At 50.2% G+C, this 23,573-nt stretch overlaps 1 protein-coding gene across 1 annotated transcript; it reads left to right on the plus strand.

Annotated features, from left to right (window-relative positions):
- Nucleotides 1-3,972: 3,972 nt before the first annotated feature.
- On the plus strand, nucleotides 3,973-21,832 carry CHRNB4 (cholinergic receptor nicotinic beta 4 subunit; the record flags this gene model as incomplete). Its single annotated transcript, XM_079700239.1, has 6 exons — nucleotides 3,973-4,027; nucleotides 8,313-8,461; nucleotides 15,918-15,962; nucleotides 16,066-16,175; nucleotides 17,268-18,255; nucleotides 21,692-21,832. 6 exons carry the CDS (start codon nucleotides 3,973-3,975, stop codon nucleotides 21,830-21,832), a joined length of 1,488 nt encoding a protein of 495 aa, XP_079556365.1.
- Nucleotides 21,833-23,573: the final 1,741 nt, after the last annotated feature.

Raw genomic sequence — 23,573 nt, forward strand, 5'->3', positions numbered from 1 at the left:
CTCCTATATAGCCAAAATATAGCCATCAATATCAAGAAGTTAACATTGACATAGTACTACCATCTGATCCCCAGACCCCATTCAAATTTGGCCAGTTGTCCCCATAAAGTCCTATATGGCAAAAGGATCTGTTTCAGAATCAAGCGTTGTATTTAGTTGTGGTGTCACTTGAGTCTCCTTCTATCTGAAAGAGTTCTTCAGTCTCTCCTTGACTTTCACAACCTTGACACTTTTTTTTTTTTTTTTTTTTGCGGTACGCAGGCCTCACACTGTTGTGGCCTCTCCCCTTGCGGAGCACAGGCTCCGGACGCGCAGGCCCAGCAGCCATGGCTCACGGGTCCAGCTGCTCCGCGGCATGTGGGATCTTCCCGGACCGGGGCACGAACCCACGTCCCCTGCATCGGCAGGCGGACTCTCAACCACTGCGCCACCAGGGAAGCCCCCACAACCTTGACACTTTTGATGATAACAGATCAGTTATTTTATAGAATGTCCCATAATCTGGGTTTGTCTGATGTATCCTCATGATTAGATTCAAGTCATACATCTTTGGCAGGAATATCACAGAAGGAATTCTGTGTACTGCATCCTATCAGGTAATGTACAATTTTGATTTGCCCCATTATTCATGATACTAATTTTGATCACTTAGTTAAGGTAGTATATTGGTTTCCTAATGATGCTGTAAGAAATTACCACAAATGTAGTGGCTTGAAAAAACATAAATTTTTTTTCTCTTACAGGTCTGAAGGTGAGAAGTCCAAAATCAGTCTTATGGGGCTAAAATCAACGTACTGGCATGACTGGTTCCTTCTGAAGTTTCCAAAGGTGAATCTGTTCCTTGCCTCTTCAGTTCTGGAGGCTGCCTTGGCATTCCTTAGCTCATATATACATCACTCCAATCTCTGCTTCCATCTTCACATACATTCTCTCACTCTGATCCCCTGTCTCCCTTTATAAGGATCTCTGTGACTACATCGGTCCCACCAGGAAAATCTCCCCATCCCAAGACCTTTAATTTAATCTCATCTGCAAAGTTCCTTTCACCATATAAAGTGGCATCCACAGGTTCCAAGATTAGGATGTGGACATCTTTGGGGATCATTATTCAGCCTACCACAGGTGGTATCTGCAAAGTTTCTCCTCCGTCAACTCTTTTCCCCCTTATAATTAATAAGTATTTTGTGAGGAGGTACTTTGAAACTATGTAAGTTCCTCATTTCTCATCAAACTTTTATCATTTATTTACTTCAATATAGTCTTAACGTTTCTAATTTTATTCAATGAGCATTCATCATTGTCATTTATTTTAATGCTAAAATTGTCCCAGATCTGGTCAGTGGAATCCTTTCCGGATCATTCCCTGAGCACTTTACTTACGTTCCAGCACAAGTTAGGCTGTTTTGAATGGACATCATACCCTCTTCCTCTCTCTCTCCCTTCCTACCCTCCAACCTTTGCTCACCTAACTTAAGGTTTTGCAGATGCCTCCAAGTTTTATGGCATTTTCAAGCTCCCATACTGTGGTATATGAGGGATAATACACATCCTATGAAGTTAGGGCCTCAGACAACAGATCAGCAGCAGCATCCCTACCCTAGCATCCTTTCAGGGACTGGGGTACATCTAAGCCCCCAGCTTCTAGCCAGGAGTCTTTTAGTCCCTTCTTATCCCTAAGGACCTGCCACTGCCTTTGGCTTCCAGAGCCCAGCAGGCTCCAGGCTTCAGCCCCCCCAGCACTTTGTATTTCTTTTTTTTTTTTTTTTTTTTTTTATTTATTTATTTATTTATTTTTATTAGTTTCTGCTTTATAACAAAGTGAATCAGTCATACATATACATCTGTTCCCACATCCCCTCCCTCATGCATCTCCCTCCCTCCCACCCTCCCCATCCCACCCCTCCAGGCGGTCACAAAGCACCGAGCTGATCTCCCTGTGCTCTGCAGCTGCTTCCCACTATCTATCTACCTTACGTTTGGTAGTGTATATATGTCCATGCCTCTCTTTCCCTTTGTCACAGCTTACCCTTCCCCTTCCCCATATCCTCAAGTCCATTCTCAAGTAGGTCTGTGTCTTTATTCCCGTTTTACCCCTAGGTTCTTCATGACATTTTTTTTTTTTTAATTCCATATATATGTGTTAGCATACGGTATTTGTCTTTCTCTTTCTGACTTACTTCACTCTGTATGATGTATTTCTTTTTGATTTTAGTTCATGGAGATCTTATTTTTTCAGCCTGGCTATGTCTTTTTGGTTTGCTTTATATATTTCACCTATTTATCACTGCAGTTTGGAGAAGAGAGGATGCACTCAAACCTTAATTCTCCAAGCCATCTTAAAGGGAAAGTCAGCTCCATTTCAACAGTGTTCTTTTAAAAAGACTATGTCAACATGTCAGGTTATAGCAAAAAAGACATTGGGGGAAGCAATATGATAGCAAGACTGAGAGTCCTGGAGAGAAGGTGGTAAAGCTGCCGTTTGTAGGCGATCACTCTCCTAGACCCTGCCCTTCCCACCCTCCCTCCAGTTGTTAGTTTTTTTTTTTTTGTTTTTTTTTTTTTTGGCTGTGTTGGGTCTTCAATGCTGTGCCTGGCTTTTCTCTAGTTGCCGCAAGTAGGGGCTACTCTTCGCTGTTGTGCGCGGGCTTCTTATTGTGGTGGCTTCTCTTGTTGCGGAGCACGGGCTCTAGGCCCGCGGGCATCAGTAATTGCAGCACGCGGGCTCAGTAGTTGCGGCGTGTGGGCTCTAGGGTACGCAGGCTTCAGTAATTGTGGCTCATGGGCTCTACAGCACAGGCTCAGCAGTTGTGGCACATGGGTTTTTTACTCCGCAGCATGTGGGATCTTCCCAGACCAGGGCTCTAACCCATGTCCCCTGCATTGGCAGATGGATTCCTAACCACTGTGCCACCAGGGAAGTCTCAGTTGTTAGGTTTGCCTGATGGGACCCAGACAGGGGAGGGGGTGGGTGGGGAGCTGGAGTGTGAGCGAGGAGTGCCATGGGCTACAGGAATATGCCAAAGGCTCTTTTGGATCCTGGATTGAGGCACCACTTCTGGCCAGGTCCAAAAGTAGGGCTGCCCTGGCGCTGGTGCCTATCCTGTGAGGTCCCCCAGCTCCCAAGGGAATGATACTGATTCCGACACTTACCCAGGACCACCTGGCTGGAGGAGGGGGTGCTTGCTCCCTTGAGTCACCAGAGCTGCCTGGGGTCAGCACAGGTTGTAAGGCTCAAGGGGGAGGACACAGCCAGCCCACTCTGGCTCCATCCTGTCCCTTCCCCAGTCACCCAATCTAGGTAAGGGGACCCTGAGCTATTTCACCCTCCCAAATTCCACACACTTTTCCTAAGCGCCCTTTCCCCAATGTCTGCAGATGGCTGCGCCCCACTCCAGCTGGCTTACTCCCCACTCGCTGCAGTGCTCCTTTTTTTCAGCAAACCGCATGAGCATAGACTTGAGATCTTTTTCTGAAAGACCTCCTGAGTCCTGACGGCAGGCAAAGCCCAGGGACTTCCCGGCTGGAGTACAACCATTTTCCCCAACAGTAGAGGGATCCAGAACCAGCGTCTGCCTCAGTCTCCCCAACTGTACAAAGGGTGCATGCACGGTCCCGCCGACCTCCCTTCAAAGAAAGTTGGAGGCCGGAGTAGGTCGGGAAGCGCAGAGGCCAACCGCTGGGAGACCAACCTAGGCAGTTGGCCGAAAACAGCCAGTCCCACTGGGTTGGTGCCGGCCCCGCCCCTGGGGTCTCTTCCGCCCCGCCCCATCCCCTTGTGGGCGTAGCTCACAGCTGCTGCCCCCCAGCGGGGCTTGGCTGGGCTCTCCGCGGGGTCCTAGTGCCCGCTGTCACCAGGACTTCAAACCTCCGAGGCCGTGGGCACCGGCTCTCACTCGCCTGCCCGCGGCCGCCGATGCCCGGGTGGTCCGACCGCTGAACTCGCCTCGGCTGCCTCTCCAGCCCCCGCCGGTCATGAGAAGCCCGCTCCCCTTGCTCCTTTTCTCCCTGGTTGCCCTTTGCGGGCGAGGTGAGTTCTCTTCGGGGAAGGAGGGAGGGACGCCTGGGTCGGCCAGAGCCCGGCTGGACTGGCCACAGGTGGGAGGGAAGGGAGGGTGTCCAGCATCCAGGGGAGTGGCCCGAGATTGTCCGGGACGAATGGGGGCGTGGGCGGGGCTAAGCCCACTCGCGGCAGCAGGGGCGGGTCAGGATGAGTGGGTCTGCGACGTTTGGGGTGGGGACGGCTGTCCTCTGCGCGGCCGCCAGGGCCACCCTCCATATGGAGCGCCTTTGGGCTGGGCAGCGGGGCTGAGTGGTACCCGCTAGACAGGAAGCTCTGCTCAATCCCAGCGCTACTGTAGATAGGGAAACTTAGCCTGAGGGTGGGGTGTGGGGCTACCCAACTCGCCAGCCCAAGTGTGTTTGGGGGTGGATCTCCTAGAAAACACACCTTTATGGCACCTCTGCCTCTGGTCACCCACTCCTAGGGGTTGGCTGGCCGGGACAGCCAGCTTGGCTTAGTGCGGGGCTGGTGAAGTGGAGCCTGCCCCTCAGGAGCCTGCAGACACCCAGAAGGGAAATCCAGTCAGCCCTTCCCAGGCAGAGTCCAGATATGGTGAGGATTGTCTGCTCCCGGCCTCAGTCTCCCCACCTGAGTTCCAAGGACTCTTTCAGCTCCTACCCTCCAGCCCAAGCTTGTCCTCCAAGCCCTAGTCAGCCTAGAGGACCAGGGCTATATCTTCCTTGGACAGAAACACACCACCAGGGGTGTTGGTGGTAAGGGGTAGGGGGACATATGAAGTTCCTATAGGGAAGCGGAGATCTCACCAAAGATGGTGGTGTCTGCACTCCATGTGTGCATCCTGGATCTGTCACCACTTGCTCAGTGACCCTCTCTGGGCCTCAGTTTCCCTATCTGTTCTATGGGGATGATATGCCTTGACTACATACTTAGGGACTCAGATGTGAGTCAGTTGCAGTGTTTCTTTCCTGGGGCCACCTGCATCAGAAACACCCACTACACATCCCCGGGGCCCCATCCTAGGCTCACAGGATCAGAATCTCTGGAAATGGAGCCTGGGAATCTGCATTTATACAACCATCCAGGTGACTCTTGCACATGATTGGAGAAGCTACTGATAATATATTGTGAGCTTTTTGTAAAACGTAAAAACCTCAACTTTTTGGAAAAAATCCATAGCTGCCTTTTAATAAATACAAATCTCTTGTTCCTTCCCTCAGTTAAGGACAAACATCCCCAACTGAAAATCACTCGGCCTTTCAGATGCCCACTTGCCAAGATTCCACTGACCCTTTACTTTCTGTGGTTTGTATTCCAAACCAATAGGTATTGCCTTTCCATTTTACCCATATAGATTTTTACCATTAGCTCTGCTTTTTCAGACTGTACACACACTCACACGTTTTAGAATTCCAGCCATGGCTTCCTCTCAGACTGTTAACCCCTCACTGGCGGGGAGCAGTTTTTCCAGAGAAGGCCAAGGAAGGCAAGGCCCTGGACAGAGGCAGGGCGGGCCCACTCCTTCTCAGAATCACTGGGTCATGACTGACCCCTAGTGGTGGCCTCTTTGTGTAACTGTGCCGGCCCCAGGGCTGGGAGGTGACCCCCAACTGTGCCCCAGAAGCTTCCACCTCTTCTGGGCCACCCCTGTCATCTGGGGATAAGAGGCCTGTTCCTTGTCTTTTGAACCCGACAGGCCTCATAGGCATAAAGCAAGCAGTAGACTGAAAAGCCTAAACAAATATAGTTTGGAAACCCCTCTGCCCCCCATGCACGTATACAAGTACAAACACAGGCACAGGCCTGAGTACACACTTGGCTGTGGACACCAACACGGCTTCTGCAGGGACAGGCTCCTTACAGGGAAGTTAGCAAGGGCGCGAAAGAAGGCACAGGGGTTAGGGGAGGGCCTCTAACTGGCTCTGCGTCTGACTTGCTGGGACTCCTTGAGTAAGTTCCTCGCCCTCTTTGGTCTCAGTTTCCCCAGATAAGAAATAGAGAGTGGACTAAATGGTCTAAGGTTTTCAGAACCTCTTTCTCTGGCTCCCACAACTGGCCCTCAAGATGGATGAGGGGGCCAGCTGAACGACTGAGAGGCAGGACAGGCCCAGAGGTGAGCAACCTGAGCATCCCAGGTGGGCTTGGAGCAGGAACACAGCCCCCGCAGCCTGCAGAGCAGCCCATGCCTCTCAGGTACCTAGGTACGCCAGCCTCCTGGGGCTGCAGAGATGTGGGATCCAGCCTCCCCCAGCGCTGCAGGGCTGGGGGCCAGGAGCCTCAGATTCTGACCCGAGCTGTCCCAGACATGCTTGATGGACTTGGGCAAGTCACACCCTGCTGAAATGATGGGTCAACTCAAATATATATAATAAAGAGGGGCTATGGGAGAGACCCAGCTATAACCTGGGGCTACAGACTGGCTTCCAGGTATTCAAGCAGCTGGCCTCTGGGAGGGGGTCCAGGGTATGAGAGGCAGGGCTCAGAATGTAGGCCAAGCATCCACAGGACCCCCTCTGGACAGCCTGGGGCAGGCTGGGGGAGGGACAGTGGGCAGCAGGTGCCCTGGGAGCATCTTTCACGGGCACTAAATGCTGCATTTGCTCCAGATAGGCAATGAGTTGGAAAGTGCATGGAGCAGGCAGGGTGGTGGCTGCTCCCCATGGCCTCGTGTCCAGCCCAGCACCCACCCAGGAGTCCACCTCAGACTTGCTCTGTCAGGCAGTTCACACTCTGGGCCCTCTGGCCACATCCAGAGGGTGGGATTTGGTAAAACAGAGTGAACTGGCCCCTCAGCGGAGGATGTAATCCCAGTCCTGAGCCTGGTGAGCCGGCAGACCCAACCCCACCTCCTCAGCCTCCCTTATTCCCTTATCCTTTTCCCACTTTCTTGCCTGCCCCGACACTGTTTCCTCTGCACACCCACATCTCTTGCCTGTTCCTGGGGTCTCCTGCTCAGGTGTCCCTGACCTTCCTCTGAGGCTCCTTCTTTCCCAGGCCCCTCCCCGAACTGCCCTTACCTGTCATCACCAGAGTGAAAGATCGAGTTCCTGAACCTCCCCTTCACTCCCAGACGTGTGAGGGAGATGGGACAAAGACCCAAACACCACATGGCAAGAGATCTGGGCTGTGAAAAGGGGCAGATCTGGGGCTGTGGGAGCTCAGTGGGGCTCCCAGCCAGGTCAGGCTCCTTGCAGGAGGCTGCGTTTGCTGGCTCGCAGGTATGGTTCTGAGCCCAGACCTCTCCTTTAAGCTCCAGACCAGGAGCCAACTGCCAGCTGGACCTCTCCATTTGGTGTCTCATGGTGCACCCTGAACCCTGTAGGGCCAAGTCTGATCCCAGGAAACTCCCCCTAGCCCAGGCCTTTTCTCTTTTAGCGAAAGCACCACCATCTCCCCAGCTCTGCACACAAACCCACGTTTGAATAGTGTCTCTCCTCCACTACACAGGAGGCTCTCTAAGGGCAGGAGCCAGGGTTTTTGCTGGCTGTTACCCCCAGTGCATAACACAGTGCCTGGCACAAGAAGACTCAGATATTTGACGGCTGGTCGCCTGGGGGCCGTCCTGGCAGAAGAAAGAGCGTGCTTGAAGATTTAGAAGTGAGACAATGAAGGCCACATGGGGAAAGGAAAGCAGTATATATGGCCAAAATATACAGTACCTGGGCGTAGAGGTGGAGAGGTAAGAAGAGATCAGGTTGAGGAAGAAATGCTGGTGCCAAGGGGCTTTGGATGCCAAGCCAAAACGTTTGGATTTGAACTCTGCCTACAGCTCTGAGAGGTTACGGGGAGGGATGGGCTCTGGTTCAGTAGCTGTAGGAAGACCACTCTGGCACTGAATGGGACATGATGGCAGGGGCAGAGTGGGGGTGGGGAGACCAGCAAGGAGGCTAATGGAAGAGCCTGGGGCAGGGTGGTGAGCCAGGAACAGGAGGGATGGAGAGGGGAGGACAGACTGAGAGATTTGGAAAGTAGAATAGACAGAACTGGGTGGCCCCTTGGATGAACCAAGGAAGGGGTCAAAATAGATGCCCAAGTTTTGGACTCGATGTCTAGAGCGTGGGGTGCCATTCATTGCTAGACGGAACAGGAGGAGGAAAGGTAGGGCGTGGGAGGAGAGAGCTGAGCTCTGTCTTGGGTAGATTTAATTTGAAGTCTCCAAGGAGAGGCAGGCCTGCCAGCCCCTTAGCTGCTCCAGCTGGCCCCGAGGGCACCTGTGCTCTCTGGCCCTCGCAGCTCTCCCTTTCACTGCCATCAGCTGGATGAGGACCCAGCAGATCTGACTGTGTTTTCCCAGGGGACTGCCGCGTGGCCAACGCAGAGGAGAAGCTCATGGATGACCTCCTGAACAAAACCCGCTACAACAACCTGATCCGCCCAGCCACCAGCTCCTCAGAGCTCATCTCCATCCAGCTGCAGCTCTCCCTGGCGCAGCTCATCAGTGTGGTAGGTACAGGGGGCAGCTGTGCCTTCCCCACGGCTGGACACAGTATGCTACATGCTCCTCATAGGCATGCTCCCCTCAGAGCTGCTTCCAGGGGCAGGGTTCCAAACCTGTGCGTGGGGATGTGGAAAGGGCCACAGGGAAGATTAACAATGAGCCATGGTCCCCTCAGGCACCCCCATCTCAGAGATAGCAGAGGGGAGAAGGGGAACTCCCTAGTGCCTCCGCCTTCCTCAGCACTCCCTACGAGGCCCCACATCCACACATCAAGACCTGACAACCCTACTTTTTTTTTTTTTTTTTGCGGTACGCGGGCCTCTCACTGTTGTGGTCTCTCCCGTTGCGGAGCACAGGCTCCGGATGCGCAGGCTCAGCAGCCATGGCTCACGGGCCCAGCCGCTCCACGGCATGTGGGATCCTCCCAGACCGGGGCACGAACCCGTATCCCCTGCATCGGCAGGCGGACTCTCAACCACTGCGCCACCAGGGAGGCCCCATGACAACCCTACTTTTGCACTCTGTAATCCATTCTTCATTTCCATACCTGCAGTGACCGCCCTTGTTTACCCAGACCCTCAGTTGGCTAGACCGATGCAGCAGCTACCTCTGGTCCTGTCCCTACACCTGGGCCTCTGTAACCATCGGTTTCTGTACCCTAGTTCCTATCTCCCCCCAGTAGGTAGGGGGTATGTGAGGTCATCTGTTGAGCAGACTGGGGGAGATGATAGGGTAGAGAGAGGAGAAGCTTATGGCCATGTTGGAGGCCCACCTTGTCTATGGCAGGCCCATTGGCTGCCTACCCAGTGGACATTTCTGCCTCACAACTTCTTTGTTAATAAAACTGTGACTTGATATTGGATACTCACGAACTTCATGGGCCCTCCTCCGGCCTCCTTGCCACGTATTGTTAAGTTGTAGCTAACCGTGGTAATTCTATTCCTCCAGCCAATAATCAGTTAAGGCTTAGGCAAGAGCTGTAGCCCTGGCATTGGGATGTAGGGGCTGCCTAAAGGGGTGGGGGCCTCTGGGAAAGTTTTCCTCACACTCAAAAAGGGACCCAAGAAAAGATTTGCCATTTCCTGCCATAGACATTGTCATGTGAAGGTTTTATATTGGGAGCCATGGCCTCCATCTTATGATTGTGGGGGGAAAACAAGAGAATCACAGAGTCCTAACATCACTTTCAACAACCTAGAATCCTGACATCATTGAATTACTGCATTAACCAATGCTGAAATGACTAGCCTGCTCTCTTGTTATGTGATATAACAGATGTCCTTATTGTTTTAGCCACTCGTGGTTGGATGTTTTGTTGAACATCCAGCTATGCTTGAAGCCAAAGCATTTTAACTGGTTCTGGGATATGGATTGGCAGGTGACTCCAAACTGGGAAACTAGAGTGCACAAAGTGGGCAGGATATCCCTAGCAAAGAGAAGAACACGTGCAAAGGCACAGATAGCATTTTTGGAATGAAAGAATCATGACTTAGAGGCCAAGTCAGGGGTCTCAAAGTTTAGGCAAATTCCTTAATTTATGCATATGGAAAAAGATATCAGATGAACAACCTAGGACCTTGTCCAGGAGTTCTGGCGATGCCAGAAGTAGATCCCAAATTGCCTGACTCCCAGCCCTGCACACTGACTGGCCACTCCTTTTCCCAAGACCTTGCCAGCGCACTGGAAATCCACCGTTCCTCTCCTCCTGAGCCTTGGGGAGCCAACCAGTGCGGCTGAGCCTCCTCTGGTCTGGTGGCTGCCTTCTTACTGCCACCCTCTCTCTCTAGCACACTCAGCCCTCACAAACCCAGTCCCTCCAACCTATAGCCCTCACGAAGGCTTTGGCCAGATTAATGGCTGGCTTCCTCCCCTGGAAGGAAGCACAGCCCAAGAATGGGGGAGGGGTGAAAAGCCTGTGCTCTCTGTCCCTCTCCCCTCCGCAGGCCAACTGGAAGGAATAAGTACTTCCGGTCAGGCCGCTCCCAGGCTGGTGTCTGAGTGTTATTGTCCAGCCAAAGGCTTTTTGCTTAATGGAATGAGCCCAGCTGCGGCCCTGCAGCTGCTGCCTTGCAGCTGCTGCCCTGGTGAGGGGGAACAGGAAGGCAGCTCTAGCCACACTTCCAGGCTAAGGCTGCCCCTGCCAGATCTGCTCTGTGGTCCCTGTGGGATAATAAAAGTTACCAGAAGGAGGAAGGCACAGAGCCTCCAGCCCCATGCCTATGAGTGTAGGACTGTGAGCTGTCATAATCCTGAAAGCTGTGTACAGAACAAATATGAGGTTTGGGGGGTTATTTTTCCTTTTGTATTTCAGGATTTGGTTTTCAAGGAGGGAGGGTTATGGGCATAACCAGTTTAAAGATGGAAGTTTCTAGGGAGCAGGCAGGGAGTTTGTGCTGTGTAAGGCCAGCAAGCCTTCAGAAGCAGCTCTTTGGGAAGGCCAGGACTGCCTTTGGGAAGGCAGCTGCTGGGGGAGTAAAGGGGACTGAGGCACCGGACTAAAGAAGGAGAGAACTTTCTGGGTGGTAGAAATGTTCTATACCTTGAAAGGAGGTGGGTTACCTGAATAATGCATTGTTAAAACTGATCAAACTGTACCCTTAAGATCTATGCATTTCACTGTATGTGAATTGTACCTCAACTTCACTGTATGTAAATTGTACCTCAACTTTAAAAAAATTATTTTTTAAGACAGATGAAGGTTTTTAACTTTCTGTAGTGACAGAGTATCTTGTTGCAGAAACTTTTGCACAAGAACAATTACAAAAGGGGGACAAAAATGCCTGTCCTCCCCCAAATCTGTTTGAAGGTCTTAGGGAGCTTAGCCAGGACTTGAAGGACCAGGATCCAGGAAGTGACCCTGATAGCTTCTGGTGCTTTTCCTGTCGTTTGATGATTGGTAAACAGTATAGAGCCAAGGGGCTAGGGAGCTGATTACAGAGTGGTGGCTAAGAGGCTGGGAAGCCTAGCTGAATGCTTGGCACTCTTACAGGGCTAGGATGACACAAATTGGAATTGGAGCCCCACTAAAGAGATGGGGCCTTGGTGAGGACCTTGCAAGGATCATCACTAAGAGTCAAAATGAATCAAGAACAGACCAGCCCTCACAAGAACTAAAACCTGCTTTGAACCAGCTCAGTCACAGACTAGATGAAGGGGATCTGTCCCTCCTCTATCTGCCTGCCATAAAGCCAAAGTCAGTCATCACTGGAGGCAGATAAAGTCAGGTAAAAACTTACTAGGCAGGCAATAAGACAAGACTAAATAAGAAAAATCGAAGAGAGAAAAGAAGAGAAACAGACACACAGATGATTCAAATATTGGCGTCATCAGACGTAGACTTTTAAATAACTGCCGTTAAGATGGTAAAACTTATGTGTATTTTACCACTATTAAAAATAAACAAAATAAATAAACATTCTTAAAAAGAAAATGTGATGCATTAATATGTTCAAGAAACTTATAATGATGGAGAATTTAAAATTTATTAGATGGGTTTAATAGCAGATTGGTCATAGCAGAAGAGAAAGTTAATGAACAGGAAGAGAGGTCAATCAAAAATATCTAGGCAAATTATAGAAAAAAGAAAGGAAAATACAGAAAAGAAGATAATATGATACAGGATAAAAATGTCAGGTCTAACGTGTATTTGGAGTTCCAGAAAGAATGGGAATAAAAATAAGAAGCAAAGGTTGAAGTGATACTGACTGAGAATTTTCCAAAACTGACTAAAGACATTAAGCTACATATGCAAGAGGCTCTATGAACCCTATGAGGGGTAAATACAAAGAAAATCATACCCAGGTACATCATACTCAAACTCCTGACAACCAAAGACAAAGAAAATCTTAAAAGCAGTTGGGGGAAACAAAAGTCAGAAGCAACAATAAAACTAACAGCTGAAAATGGAAGCCAGAAAATTGAATGACATTTTTTAAGTGCTGCAAGAAAAAACTGCAAACCTAGAAATATACTACCAGTAAAAATATAATTAAAAATGAAGGTGAGGGCTTCCCTGGTGGCACAGTGGTTAAGAATCTGCCTGCCAATGCAAGGGACACGGGTTCGATCTCTGGCCTGGGAAGATCCCACATGCCACGGAGCAACTAAGCCTGTGGGCCACTACTGAGCCTGAGCTCTAGAGCCCTCAAGCCACAACTACTGAGCCCACGTGCCACAACTACTGAAGCCTGTGCGCCTAGAGCCTGTGCTCTACAACAAGAGAAGCCACGACAATGAGAAGCCCTCACACCACAACGAAGAGTAGCCCCCACTCACTGCAACTAGAGAAAGCCTGCGCACAGCGACGAAGACCCAACACAGACATAAATAAATAAATAAATAAATTTATTTAAAAAAAAAAAAAGGAAGGTGAAATAAAGATGTTTTCAGGAGAGAGAGAGAAAGAATTTAATACAAGAAGACCCAATATGGAAAATGATCCCAGATGGAAATATAGAAATGTAGGAAAGAATGAAGCACAACAGAAAGGGTAAATATATGGGTGAATTTGAATTGATATTGACAGTATAAGAAAACAAAAAAATATCTTGCAAGGTTTTAATTATATGTAGAATTAGATACATGACAATAACCCAAAAGTAAGGAGCGGGTAGATGAAATTGAAATGTTCTAAAGTTCTTGCCTTGTTCTGGAAGTGATGAAAGAACTAATTTATATTAGATGCTAAAAAGTCAAGTATATGCATATTGCAGACTCCAGAGTAACTACCTAAAGAAGAGTCACATTAATATTGGGAGAAATGGATAATAAAATCGTTAATCCAAAATGAGGCAAGAAAAGAGAGAAAGGGAATAAACAGAAAACAGATAGATGGTAGGTTTAAACCCAAATTTATCAGTAACTACACTGAATGTAAATGGCCTAAATACTCTAATTAATACAAGACATTTGGGGTTGGGGGGAGACAACTGGCATGCATCCTCTCTCTCCTCTTCCCATCTACCCCTCAACAGTCTGGAATGTGGGTGTAATGGCTGGAGCTGCAGCAGTCATTATGGACCCTGCAGATGAGAGCCACACTCTAGGTGTGGTAGAGAAAAATCTGGAAGGAACCTGGGTCCCTAAAGACTTTGTAGAGCAAAGCCACCATATTACAGGTATACCTCAGAGATACTGCAGTTTTGGTTTCAGACCACCACAACACAGTGAATATCACCATAAAGCAAGTCACATGATTATTTTTGGTTTCCCAGTGCATATAAAACTTATGTTTACACTATGCTGTAGTCTATTAAGTGTGCAATAGCATTATGTCTAAAAAACAACATACATAACTTAATTTTAAAATACTTTATTGCTAAAAAATGCTAACCATCATCTGAGCCTTCAGTGAGTTGTAATATTTTGCAGTAGTAACATCAAAGATACTGATCACAGATCACTGTAACAAATACAGTAATAATGAAAAAGTTTAAAATATTGCAAAAATTACCAAAATGTAACACAAAGACACAAAGTAAGCAAGTGCTGCTGGAAAAATGGTGCCAATAGATGCTCCACACAGAGTTGCCACAAAACTTTGATTTGGAAAAAATGCAGTATCTGTGAAGCACAATAAAACGAGGTATGCCTGTACATCCAAACTGTTACAAGAGAGAAATAAACTTATTTAAGGCAGTGTTACTCTGGCTCTCTGTTACTGGCAACTGAACCTTTTTCTACTGATATGCTTACCTAGTTGAGGATTCAGGAAAGTTTCCTAAAGGAAGTGATTCCCAAGCTGATATCAAGATGCTGGAAGTTATCTTGGTGAAGAGGAGGCAGGGAAATTGGTACAGACTGAGAGCAAAAGACACATTTGGAGAACTAAAGAAGGCCAGGGTCGGGGCGGATGTCGGGGGAAGGGCACAGAATAAAGGTGAAATGAAGCTGGGAAAGTTGGCAAGACCTTGCAGACCCTGTGAATGAGCTGGATTTTTATTTTATATGTGAAGGAAGCCACAGAAGTGACCTAAGTAAAAATAGGATTAAGGGGGAAATGGCAGGAACTTTGGAAGTTTCTTTTGGCTGCAGAGGAAGCATAGATGTGTGTCTGTATGAGGTATGTGTGCAGAGTGGTCATAGACCAGTTGGGAGGGTCTTGCAGTGGTTCAGGTGAGAGATGGATTATGGTGGCCTGGATTATTGTGGTAGGATTCTTATATTCTTCAGAAAATATTTATTGCACATCTGATACATCCCAGATACCCTTCTAGGTGCTGTCTGCCCTCAAGAAACTTAGATGCTAGTAGGAGGTGGCATATAATACACAAATAGAGGTGGCCAATGGTGATAAGAGCTATAAAGAAAAATGAAGCAGGGGTGACGCAGTGGTTAAGAATCTGCCTGCCAATGCAGAGGACATGGGTTCGAGCCCTGGTCTGGGAAGATCCCACATGCCGTGGAGCAACTAAGCCCGTGTGCCACAACTACTGAGCCTGCGCTCTAGAGCCCGCGAGCCACAACTACTGCAGCCCGCATGCCTAGAGCCTGTGCTCTGCAACAAAGAGAAGCCACCACAATGAGAAGCCCGCGCACCGCAATGAAGAGTAGCCCCCGCTCGCCACAGCTAGAGAAAGCCTGTGCCCAGCAACGAAGACCCAACGCAGCGAAAAAATTAATTAATTAATTAATTAATTAATTAAAAAAAGAAGAAAAATGAAGCAGGGAGAGAGGGGAACGGGGTGCTATTTTATGTGGAAAGGTCAGGGAAGACCTGAAGATAGTGAGGAAGTCAGCTGTGTGGATTTCCAGGAAGAGGGAATAACATGTGCAAAGGCAGAAGCAAAGAGACCATATAGCTGAAGTGGGATGAGCAAACAGGAAAGTGTTGAGGTAAGAGGTACTAGAGTTAATGGGGGTGGAGCTGGGGGAGGGGGGCAGATCATGGATGGCCTTGTAGGCCCTGGGCAGAACTTTGGCTTTCACTTTACCTGAGACGGGAGGGGAGTGGAGGGTTTCAGCAGAGAGATGTAGTCTGAGGAGCTGAGATTTTAAAAGGATTACCCATGTTGCTCTATAGAGAATAGACGAAAGGCAGGCCAAGGCAGAGCAGGAAGGCCAGTTGGGAGGCTACTGCAATAGTCCAGGTAATAGATGATGGTGGCAGAGGCGATGGGGAGAAGCAGACAAATTTGAGACTCATGTAGGAGGTACAATCTACAGGACTTACTTATGGATCAGAGAGCAGGGGATCAGGGACAACTGCCAGGTTTCTGGCTTGTGGAATTGTATGGCTGGGGGATGCCATTCACTGAGATGGTGATGCCAGTGGAGGCCCAGGTCTGGGTGAAGATCATGAGGTTTGTCTCAGGCATGTTGGGTGGGAAATACGTCTGAGCCCTCCAAGGATGTTAAGTTGGTGGTTGGTCACATGGCCTTGGAGCTCAGAGACTTTTGCTTGATAAAGTGGGGTCTATCACCTCCTAACAGGTGAACTGATAACCTCATTTCCCTCCCCAGAATGAGCGAGAACAGATCATGACCACCAATGTCTGGCTGAAACAGGTAAGTGCCCTGCCGGGTCCCCAGCCCAAGGAGGTGTTTTCTCCAGGGCTGCCCCTTGGCGGCGAGGGACCTACAAGTGACGGGGCCTTGCCTGTCTGCTCAGGAATGGACAGACTACCGCCTGGCCTGGAACAGCTCCCGCTATGAGGGTGTGAACATCCTGAGGATCCCCGCAAAGCGCATCTGGCTGCCTGACATCGTGCTTTACAACAAGTTAAGTGGCAGGGTTGGCCAAGGTGGTGAGGGCCAGGCCTCCAGTCCTGTGCTTCACCCAGACTTCCAAGCTGTCAGGCTGCAAGAGGAATTAGAGATGAGCAGAGCCAGCACCCTCAGTTACAGATGGGGAACTGGAGGCCAGAGATGGGGAGGGCCTTGTGACTCACTCAGGCACAGCTGGGACCAGGGCCACCATCCTGACCCCAAGTCCAGTGCTCTTTCTGTCCTCCATACTGTCCTCTTTCTTTTTAAACTTGCTTTTTAATTAATTTATTTATTTATTTATTTATTTTTGGCTGTGTTGGGTCTTCATTTCTGTGTGAGGGCTTTCTCTAGTTGCGGCAAGCAGGGGCCACTTTTCATTGCGGTGCGCGGGCCTCTCACTATCGCGGCCTCTCTTGTTGCGGAGCACAGGCTCCAGACACGCAGGCTCAGTAGTTGTGGCTCACGGGCCTAGTTGCTCCGCGGCATGTGGGATCTTCCTAGAACAGGGCTCGAACCCGTGTACCCTGCATTGGCAGGCAGATTCTCAACCACTGCGCCACCAGGGAAGCCCCATACTGTCCTCTTTCTGACCTTTGGTTGCTTTGTCAGTGTTGGGTGTTGGTAGCACTGACTTGATATGCATAAATATCTCAGGTAGGTGGAGGGGGATAAAGAGACTTCCCAGGTCGTAGTTGTACCAGCAGAAGCAAGAAATGATTAGGAGTAGGTGGTCTAAGGACAGAAAGACCTGACTTCAAATCTTAGCTGTACTGCTTACTAGTTTTCTGACCTTGAAGAGGACAACTTCTCTGAGCCTTGTTGTTCCCATCTGTAAAATGGGGATGATAATAATATCCACGTCATTGGACTGTTGTGAGGCTTAAATGAGCAAATCTATGTAAAGCCTTCAAGCTGTTTCATGGCAGGGCTCTCGCCGCCAGGCAGTTGCCAAGTAAAGCAGGCCTTTCCAGTGAGGGCATGGGGGTTTGGAAGAGTGATTAGTGAGAAATAATCCTGCAGGGCTCTTTGGCGAGTTCTAAGAACAGCCAGGCATCATCTATGGATTTCATGATATTCTCATCCATGCCCTGCCCCCACCCCCAGTGCCGACGGTACCTACGAGGTGTCTCTCTATACCAATGTGGTGGTCCGCTCCAGTGGCAGCATCATGTGGCTGCCCCCTGCCATCTACAAGAGTGCCTGCAAGATCGAGGTGAAGCACTTCCCCTTTGACCAGCAGAACTGCACCCTCAAGTTCCGCTCTTGGACCTACGACCACACAGAGATCGACATGGTCCTCAAGTCACCCACGGCCAGCATGGATGACTTCACCCCCAGTGGTGAATGGGACATAGTTGCCCTCCCTGGGCGAAGGACGGTGAACCCGCAGGACCCCAGCTATGTGGACGTGACTTACGACTTCATCATCAAGCGCAAGCCGCTCTTCTACACCATCAACCTCATCATCCCCTGCGTGCTCATCACCTCCCTGGCCATCCTCGTCTTCTACCTGCCCTCCGACTGTGGTGAGAAGATGACGCTGTGCATCTCCGTGCTGCTGGCGCTCACCGTCTTCCTGCTGCTCATCTCCAAGATCGTGCCGCCCACCTCCCTCGACGTGCCGCTCATTGGCAAATACCTCATGTTCACCATGGTGCTGGTTACCTTCTCCATCGTCACCAGCGTCTGTGTGCTCAATGTGCACCACCGCTCACCCAGCACTCACACCATGGCGCCCTGGGTCAAGCGCTGCTTCCTACACAAGCTGCCCACTTTGCTTTTCATGAAGCGCCCTGACAGCAGCCCCTTCAGGGCCCCCCAGCCCAGCCAGGCTCACCTGACCAAGTCCAAGGCCGCCACCACCGCCTCGGCCATGGGCCCCGCCAGCTCCTCCAACCTCTACGGGAACTCCATGTACTTTGTGAACCCTGCCTCTGCCGCTCCCAAGTCTCCAGCCGGCTCTGACTCAGCGGGTATCCCCAGGGATTTCCGGCTGAGGTCTTCTGGGAGGTTCAAGCAGGATGTGCAGGAGGCTTTAGAGGGTGTCAGCTTCATTGCCCAGCACATGAAGAGTGATGATCAGGACCAGAGTGTAAGTTGCTAGCCCAGCCCCCAACATCCGCCCAATGGAAGAGGCTGGGATAATACAGTCAGTTTCCCATTTCCTGAAGTTAATTCATGAGACAAGGGTTCTCAAACTCTTTGTTTGAATAAGGAATCCAAGACTGAAATGAGTTTTATTCTAGTTTCGTGCATCGAGGGATAGGAAGGAAGTCCAAGTGATCCTTTTTGGTTTGTTGTGGGTTCCCCAAAAGCAGAGCCTGATATAAGCACCTGGGCAGAGGGAGTTTTTTTGAGAAGTGACCCCAGGAAACACAGTGAGGAAGCGGAGAAAGTGAGACAGGGAAAGGCGGAAAGCCAAGGTCGGTTTCAGTGAGAAGGATACTGCCACGGGCTCTGGGGGCTAGTCCAGTAAGAGAGCCTCTGCGGAAGCTGGAAGCATGGCAGCAAGCCTCAGAATCATCCCCCAGGAGGGAGGAGGGTATTTGCCCATTAGCTCCCATCCCCAAGGCTCTAGTAACCTTGGGGGCATTAACTCCCCTGCACTTCCTGGTTTTGCCAGCTGGTTGTGGAGCAAGCAGTTTTGGTGCTAGAGAAAGCCCTGGGGCAGAGAAGAGAGGAGAAGCAGGCAGAAAGTGGAAGGCTGTCGTGGGCTGGAAAATGATTCTGCAGCCTTTAGGGACACAGGTGGGCCAGGGCACCAAGGGCATATGCTCCCATCCTTGTCAGGCTTGCCAAGAAGCCATACAAACATTTATAACTCTTAGGAGTATAGAACCATCCATTTAAATATTATTGCTACCAGGATAATAAATTATCAAGTACAATTACAGATTTCTAAAAAGAGGTTAAGTTTACTTCCACAGGACAAAGCCGCGAGTTCTAGAGTTTAGGTGTCTTGACCGACTCCTCTGAACAAGTTAATGCTTCAAGGGACAATTTTATAACTAAACACAGAATGTGATGGTACGGTTAGAAATTTTCACACACATTTCCAGACTGTGTTGGAGAACAAGCTTCAGAGTCTTGGGAATGTTTGCATTTTAACACCTTATCAAATCAGATTCTTTGAACAGGTTTTTACGGCACAACATGCAGCTGCATGTGAAAAGGAGGGCATCGCCTTGTTCTTACCTTTCTGTGATTCCTTTTCACTAGCCACATTCTCAAGGGAAAGCACGGGAATTCCATTATTTAGTGCCAAGAGAAAAGAGCAGGGTGGAAAAGCTCCAAAATTACACTGTGAAAAAAAGAAAGAATTGCTAACAAGCGGAATATAGGACACAAGTTCTTCTACACCCTTGTCCTCAGAGTGTGGTCCTTGGACCAGCAGCACCGGTCTCACCTGGGAGCTGTTTAGAAATGCTGCATCTCAGGCCCCACCCCAGACCTGCTGGCTCAACAGCTACAGTTTCACCAGATCCCCAGGGGATTCCTAGGCTCGGTCCAGTTTGAGACGCACAGCTCTACAGGATTATCAGATTTCACTTTCTAAAAAATTAATTTAATTATGCTTGCTTTAGTTCAGAACCATTCAGTAGCTCAGTATCACCTAATTCATTGACTCCCAAATATTAATATACAGACTGGGGCCCTCCTGGCTAATTAGGAACCACTTGGGCAACTTTTCAAAATACAGCTTTGGGGCCACCTGTTCTGACTGAGCTGGGATCTCTGTGGGAGGTGGTCCAGCAGTTGCATTTTTCACCAGATCCCCGCTGGTTCCTGTGCATATGCAGGTTGAGAAACTGGTCTCCTGTAGCCCTGGCTGAGCCACCCGCATCCTTAGCTCTCTCTTCTAAAGGTCTCACTACCCCCTAGACACTCACAGGCCTCTGCCTCTTTCTAACTCAATTAATTAAAAGCATTTTGTGGGAAGGAGCCAGGCAGGGCCCACAGTTATTATATTTGCCAGTGTTCATTGAGCTCCAACCACACATCAGGCACTCTACCAGGACGTGACGTATGTTACTGCTAATTCTGACAGGAACCTGTGAAGTGTCATTTACTTGAATCCCGATTCTACAATAGAAAAAAAAGCTAGGCCCAGAGAGGCTCATTAACTTGCCCAAGGTCACACAGCTGGCACAGAGCAGAGCCAAGCTCCATACTCAGATCTTTCTGATGTCATTAACATTCCTTGCCCTTCGCAGTGCCTTGCCCTGAACTGACACACATGGGGGCCTTATTGGTTGATCGACTTTCTCATGTCTAGCTGGAGAGAAGAGGCTTTCTTCCCTTCCAGAGCATGCCCGCCCCTAAGCCAGCCTGGGCTGTTTCTCATCTTCAGCACTTTCACCCTCCCTGGTGATTAACTGGTCACTATAAATAGCACAAAAATATAAAAAGAGGGGGAAAGGTGCGTACACACACACGCGCATGCACACACGCACACGTGCACACATGCGCACACACACAGAGTTGTTTGCAATTAGGGCTGTCATAAAGAAACCCAAGAGTGCCGTGTGGAAAGTGGGAGGTGCCTGCTGCATCTAGGAAACAGCAGCTGTGTTTGGCTGGGGGTGTGGGGCTGGTTGAGCAGGGATCATCCTGGAGGGGAGATGCACACCACTGACCAGGGCTCTGACAAATTGGGTCACTGACATCGCTTGCCCATTGCTGCCCGAATTTCCAGCTCCAGAGCCTCTGCTGAGTTCTGCTGATGCAGCCACTCTCCACCAGGACAAGTACGCATGCAGAAGGATCCAGACAGGCTGGGGTGTGAAAGCGGGGGAGGGGAAGGGAGACCAGAATGCTGGGCCTCTCTGGGGGCATCTCCCCCAGGCCAAGGAGGCAGGCACATCTGTGGTGGCACCTCAGGAGGCTAGCCATGTTTCTGCCAATCCTATACCCCACACCTGGGCCTGAGAAGATGGGGGAACAGGGAAGGAGGTGGAGAGAAACCCAGATGATGTGGAAGGAGGCCGGGTCTTAATTACAGGAACTAGCAGACACTGCCATTAATGGAACTGAGCAAATTAAACAGGATTTCCAGGTGTCCTGCAGGTCCCATTGCCCAACCGCCTCTCAGCTAGGTGCACCTCAAGTCTTCCTTTGGGCGAAGCCAGCTCAGGCAGGGGACTTGGGGTGAAAATGAGAGCAGGGGCCTTGTGATCCTCAGGTTTCATTCCCCTTATTTATAATCCAGTTTGGTTTCGAATCACATATATGGCGTTATAACCCCTTCCATTCCTAACCTTCCCATACAGCCTGGTTCCCAGTGGCTCCCTGATGCCATGCAGGGCGGGTAGGGGTGGATTGAGGACTCGAGAGGCACCCAGGTACCCAGCTGAAAGACCAGCCTCAGACTCAGAACTTACCACTCCATGTTCTAAGTGGCCTACGGGGTCCCTGGCCAGGTAGTGGGGTCCCTGGCCAGGTAGTGAGGCCCCAGCTCGGGGGAGGAGGGAAAGCAGGGAGGACCTCCGCGCTCGGCGCCTGTAACCGGCCCCTCTGTCTGCCCACAGGTCATTGAGGACTGGAAGTACGTGGCCATGGTGGTGGACCGGCTGTTCCTGTGGGTGTTCGTGGTTGTGTGCGTGCTCGGCACTGTGGGGCTCTTCCTACCTCCCCTCTTCCAGACCCACACGCCTTCTGAAGGGCCCTAGGCTGCCCTGCATGTCTGAGGCCCCCAGGATGCGGGGTGTGATGATGTGAGTGGCCAGACGGACAGTCTGCTGCTTCCTTCTGGGTCACGGCTGATGAGGCCCTAAATAAATGAGTCTGTCAGCCATCAGCCCCATCAAACAGCCATGGACATGGGAGGGGCAAGGATGGGGGGGCCTGGACCATCCTCTCTGAAGGCCTTGGAGGAACCCCAGGAAACCTGCTGCAGGAGGGCCTTTGGACACCTTAATTCCGGCCTGGCTTCCTTCCCTGAAGCAGGCACTGGGGATAAAGATGCGTGTAGCAGTGGCACCCACAGTGTGCCAGGCATCTGGTCCGCGTGCCGGCTTACCTCTCACTCCATCTCCCTCCACCCCTCCTTGTCCACTAGGTTCACTGGCCTTCTTGTAGTCCCTTACATGCTTCAAGATCTTCCCAGCTTAGAGCCTCTGCATTTGCTGTACATTCTACCCAAACCTTCTTCCCCAGATGTCTCGTAAGCTCTTCCCACGGCTGCATCATTCAGGGCTCTGCTCCAATCCATCATTTGTCCAATGTCACCTCCCCCAGGGGCCTTCCCCAGTCACTTATTCCAAAGCATTCTCCCCACAGCCACGTTACCCCGACACCTTCCTCCAGCAGCCCTCAGTACCCGAGGCTCTCACCCGCTAGAGTGTGAGCTCCGTGAGAGCAGGGACCTGGCCCTTCGTGTTCGCTGCGGTATCCTCAGGGCCTAGGACAGAGCTCGGCCCATAGTAGGTGCTCAATAAATGTTTGTTGAATGAAGACATGGCTCCTATTCCTCCTTCAATCTCAGATGCCCCCTCCCCTCAGCAGCTTTCCCTGGTTCCCCACCTCCATGCTCCGCGGCCCTGGTCATGTTCTGCTTTTTATCCCGGCTGGGTCAGGTGTGTCTCCCTCACAGATGCTCTGATTGGTTTCCCCTACATACTGTCTTTTGCACAGTGCCTGGCATGTCGTAAGCACTCAAAATATTTGTGCGACGGAGGAGGACTTTTCAAAAAATCTATTTTAAAAATTATTATACAATAAAACTGACTTTTTAGGTACTGTTCTATTAATTTTAACATATGTACAGATTCATGTAATCGGGATGTAGGAGTCACTCATCACCCAAAACAGCTCCCACCTGCTACTCCTTTATGGTCACGTGTCCCTCCACCCCTAACCCCCTGCAACCACTGAGCTTTTCCAACACTATAGTTTAGTCTCTTCAAGAATAACCTCTAGGGACTTCCCTGGTGGTGCAGTGGTTAAGAATCTGCCTGCCAATGCAGGGGACATGGGTTCAAGCCCGGTCTGGGAAGATCCCACACGCCGCAGAGCAACTATGCCTGTGAGCCACAACTACTGAGCCCACTTGCCACAATTACTGAAGCCTACCCGCCTAGAGCCCGTGCTCCGCAACAAGAGAAGCCACTGCAATGAGAAGCCCGCGCACCACAATGAAGAGTAGACCCCGCTCACCACAACTAGAGAAAGCCTGCGTGCAGCAATGAAGACCCAACACAGCCAAAAATAAATAAATTTATAAAAAAAAAAAAAAGAATAACCTCTAATGGGGACTTCCCTGGTGGTCCAGCGGTTAGGACTCCATGCTCCCAATGCAGGGGGCCCAGGTTCAATCCCTGGTCAGGGAACTAGATCCCACGGGCCACAATTAAAGATCCTGCACGCACCAACGTTAGTATGGAACCACTGGAGAGTGGCTTCTTTCACTCA

The sequence above is a fragment of the Hyperoodon ampullatus genome (assembly GCF_949752795.1).
Source record: "Hyperoodon ampullatus genome assembly, chromosome: 3".
Taxonomy (NCBI): Eukaryota; Metazoa; Chordata; class Mammalia; order Artiodactyla; family Ziphiidae; genus Hyperoodon; species Hyperoodon ampullatus.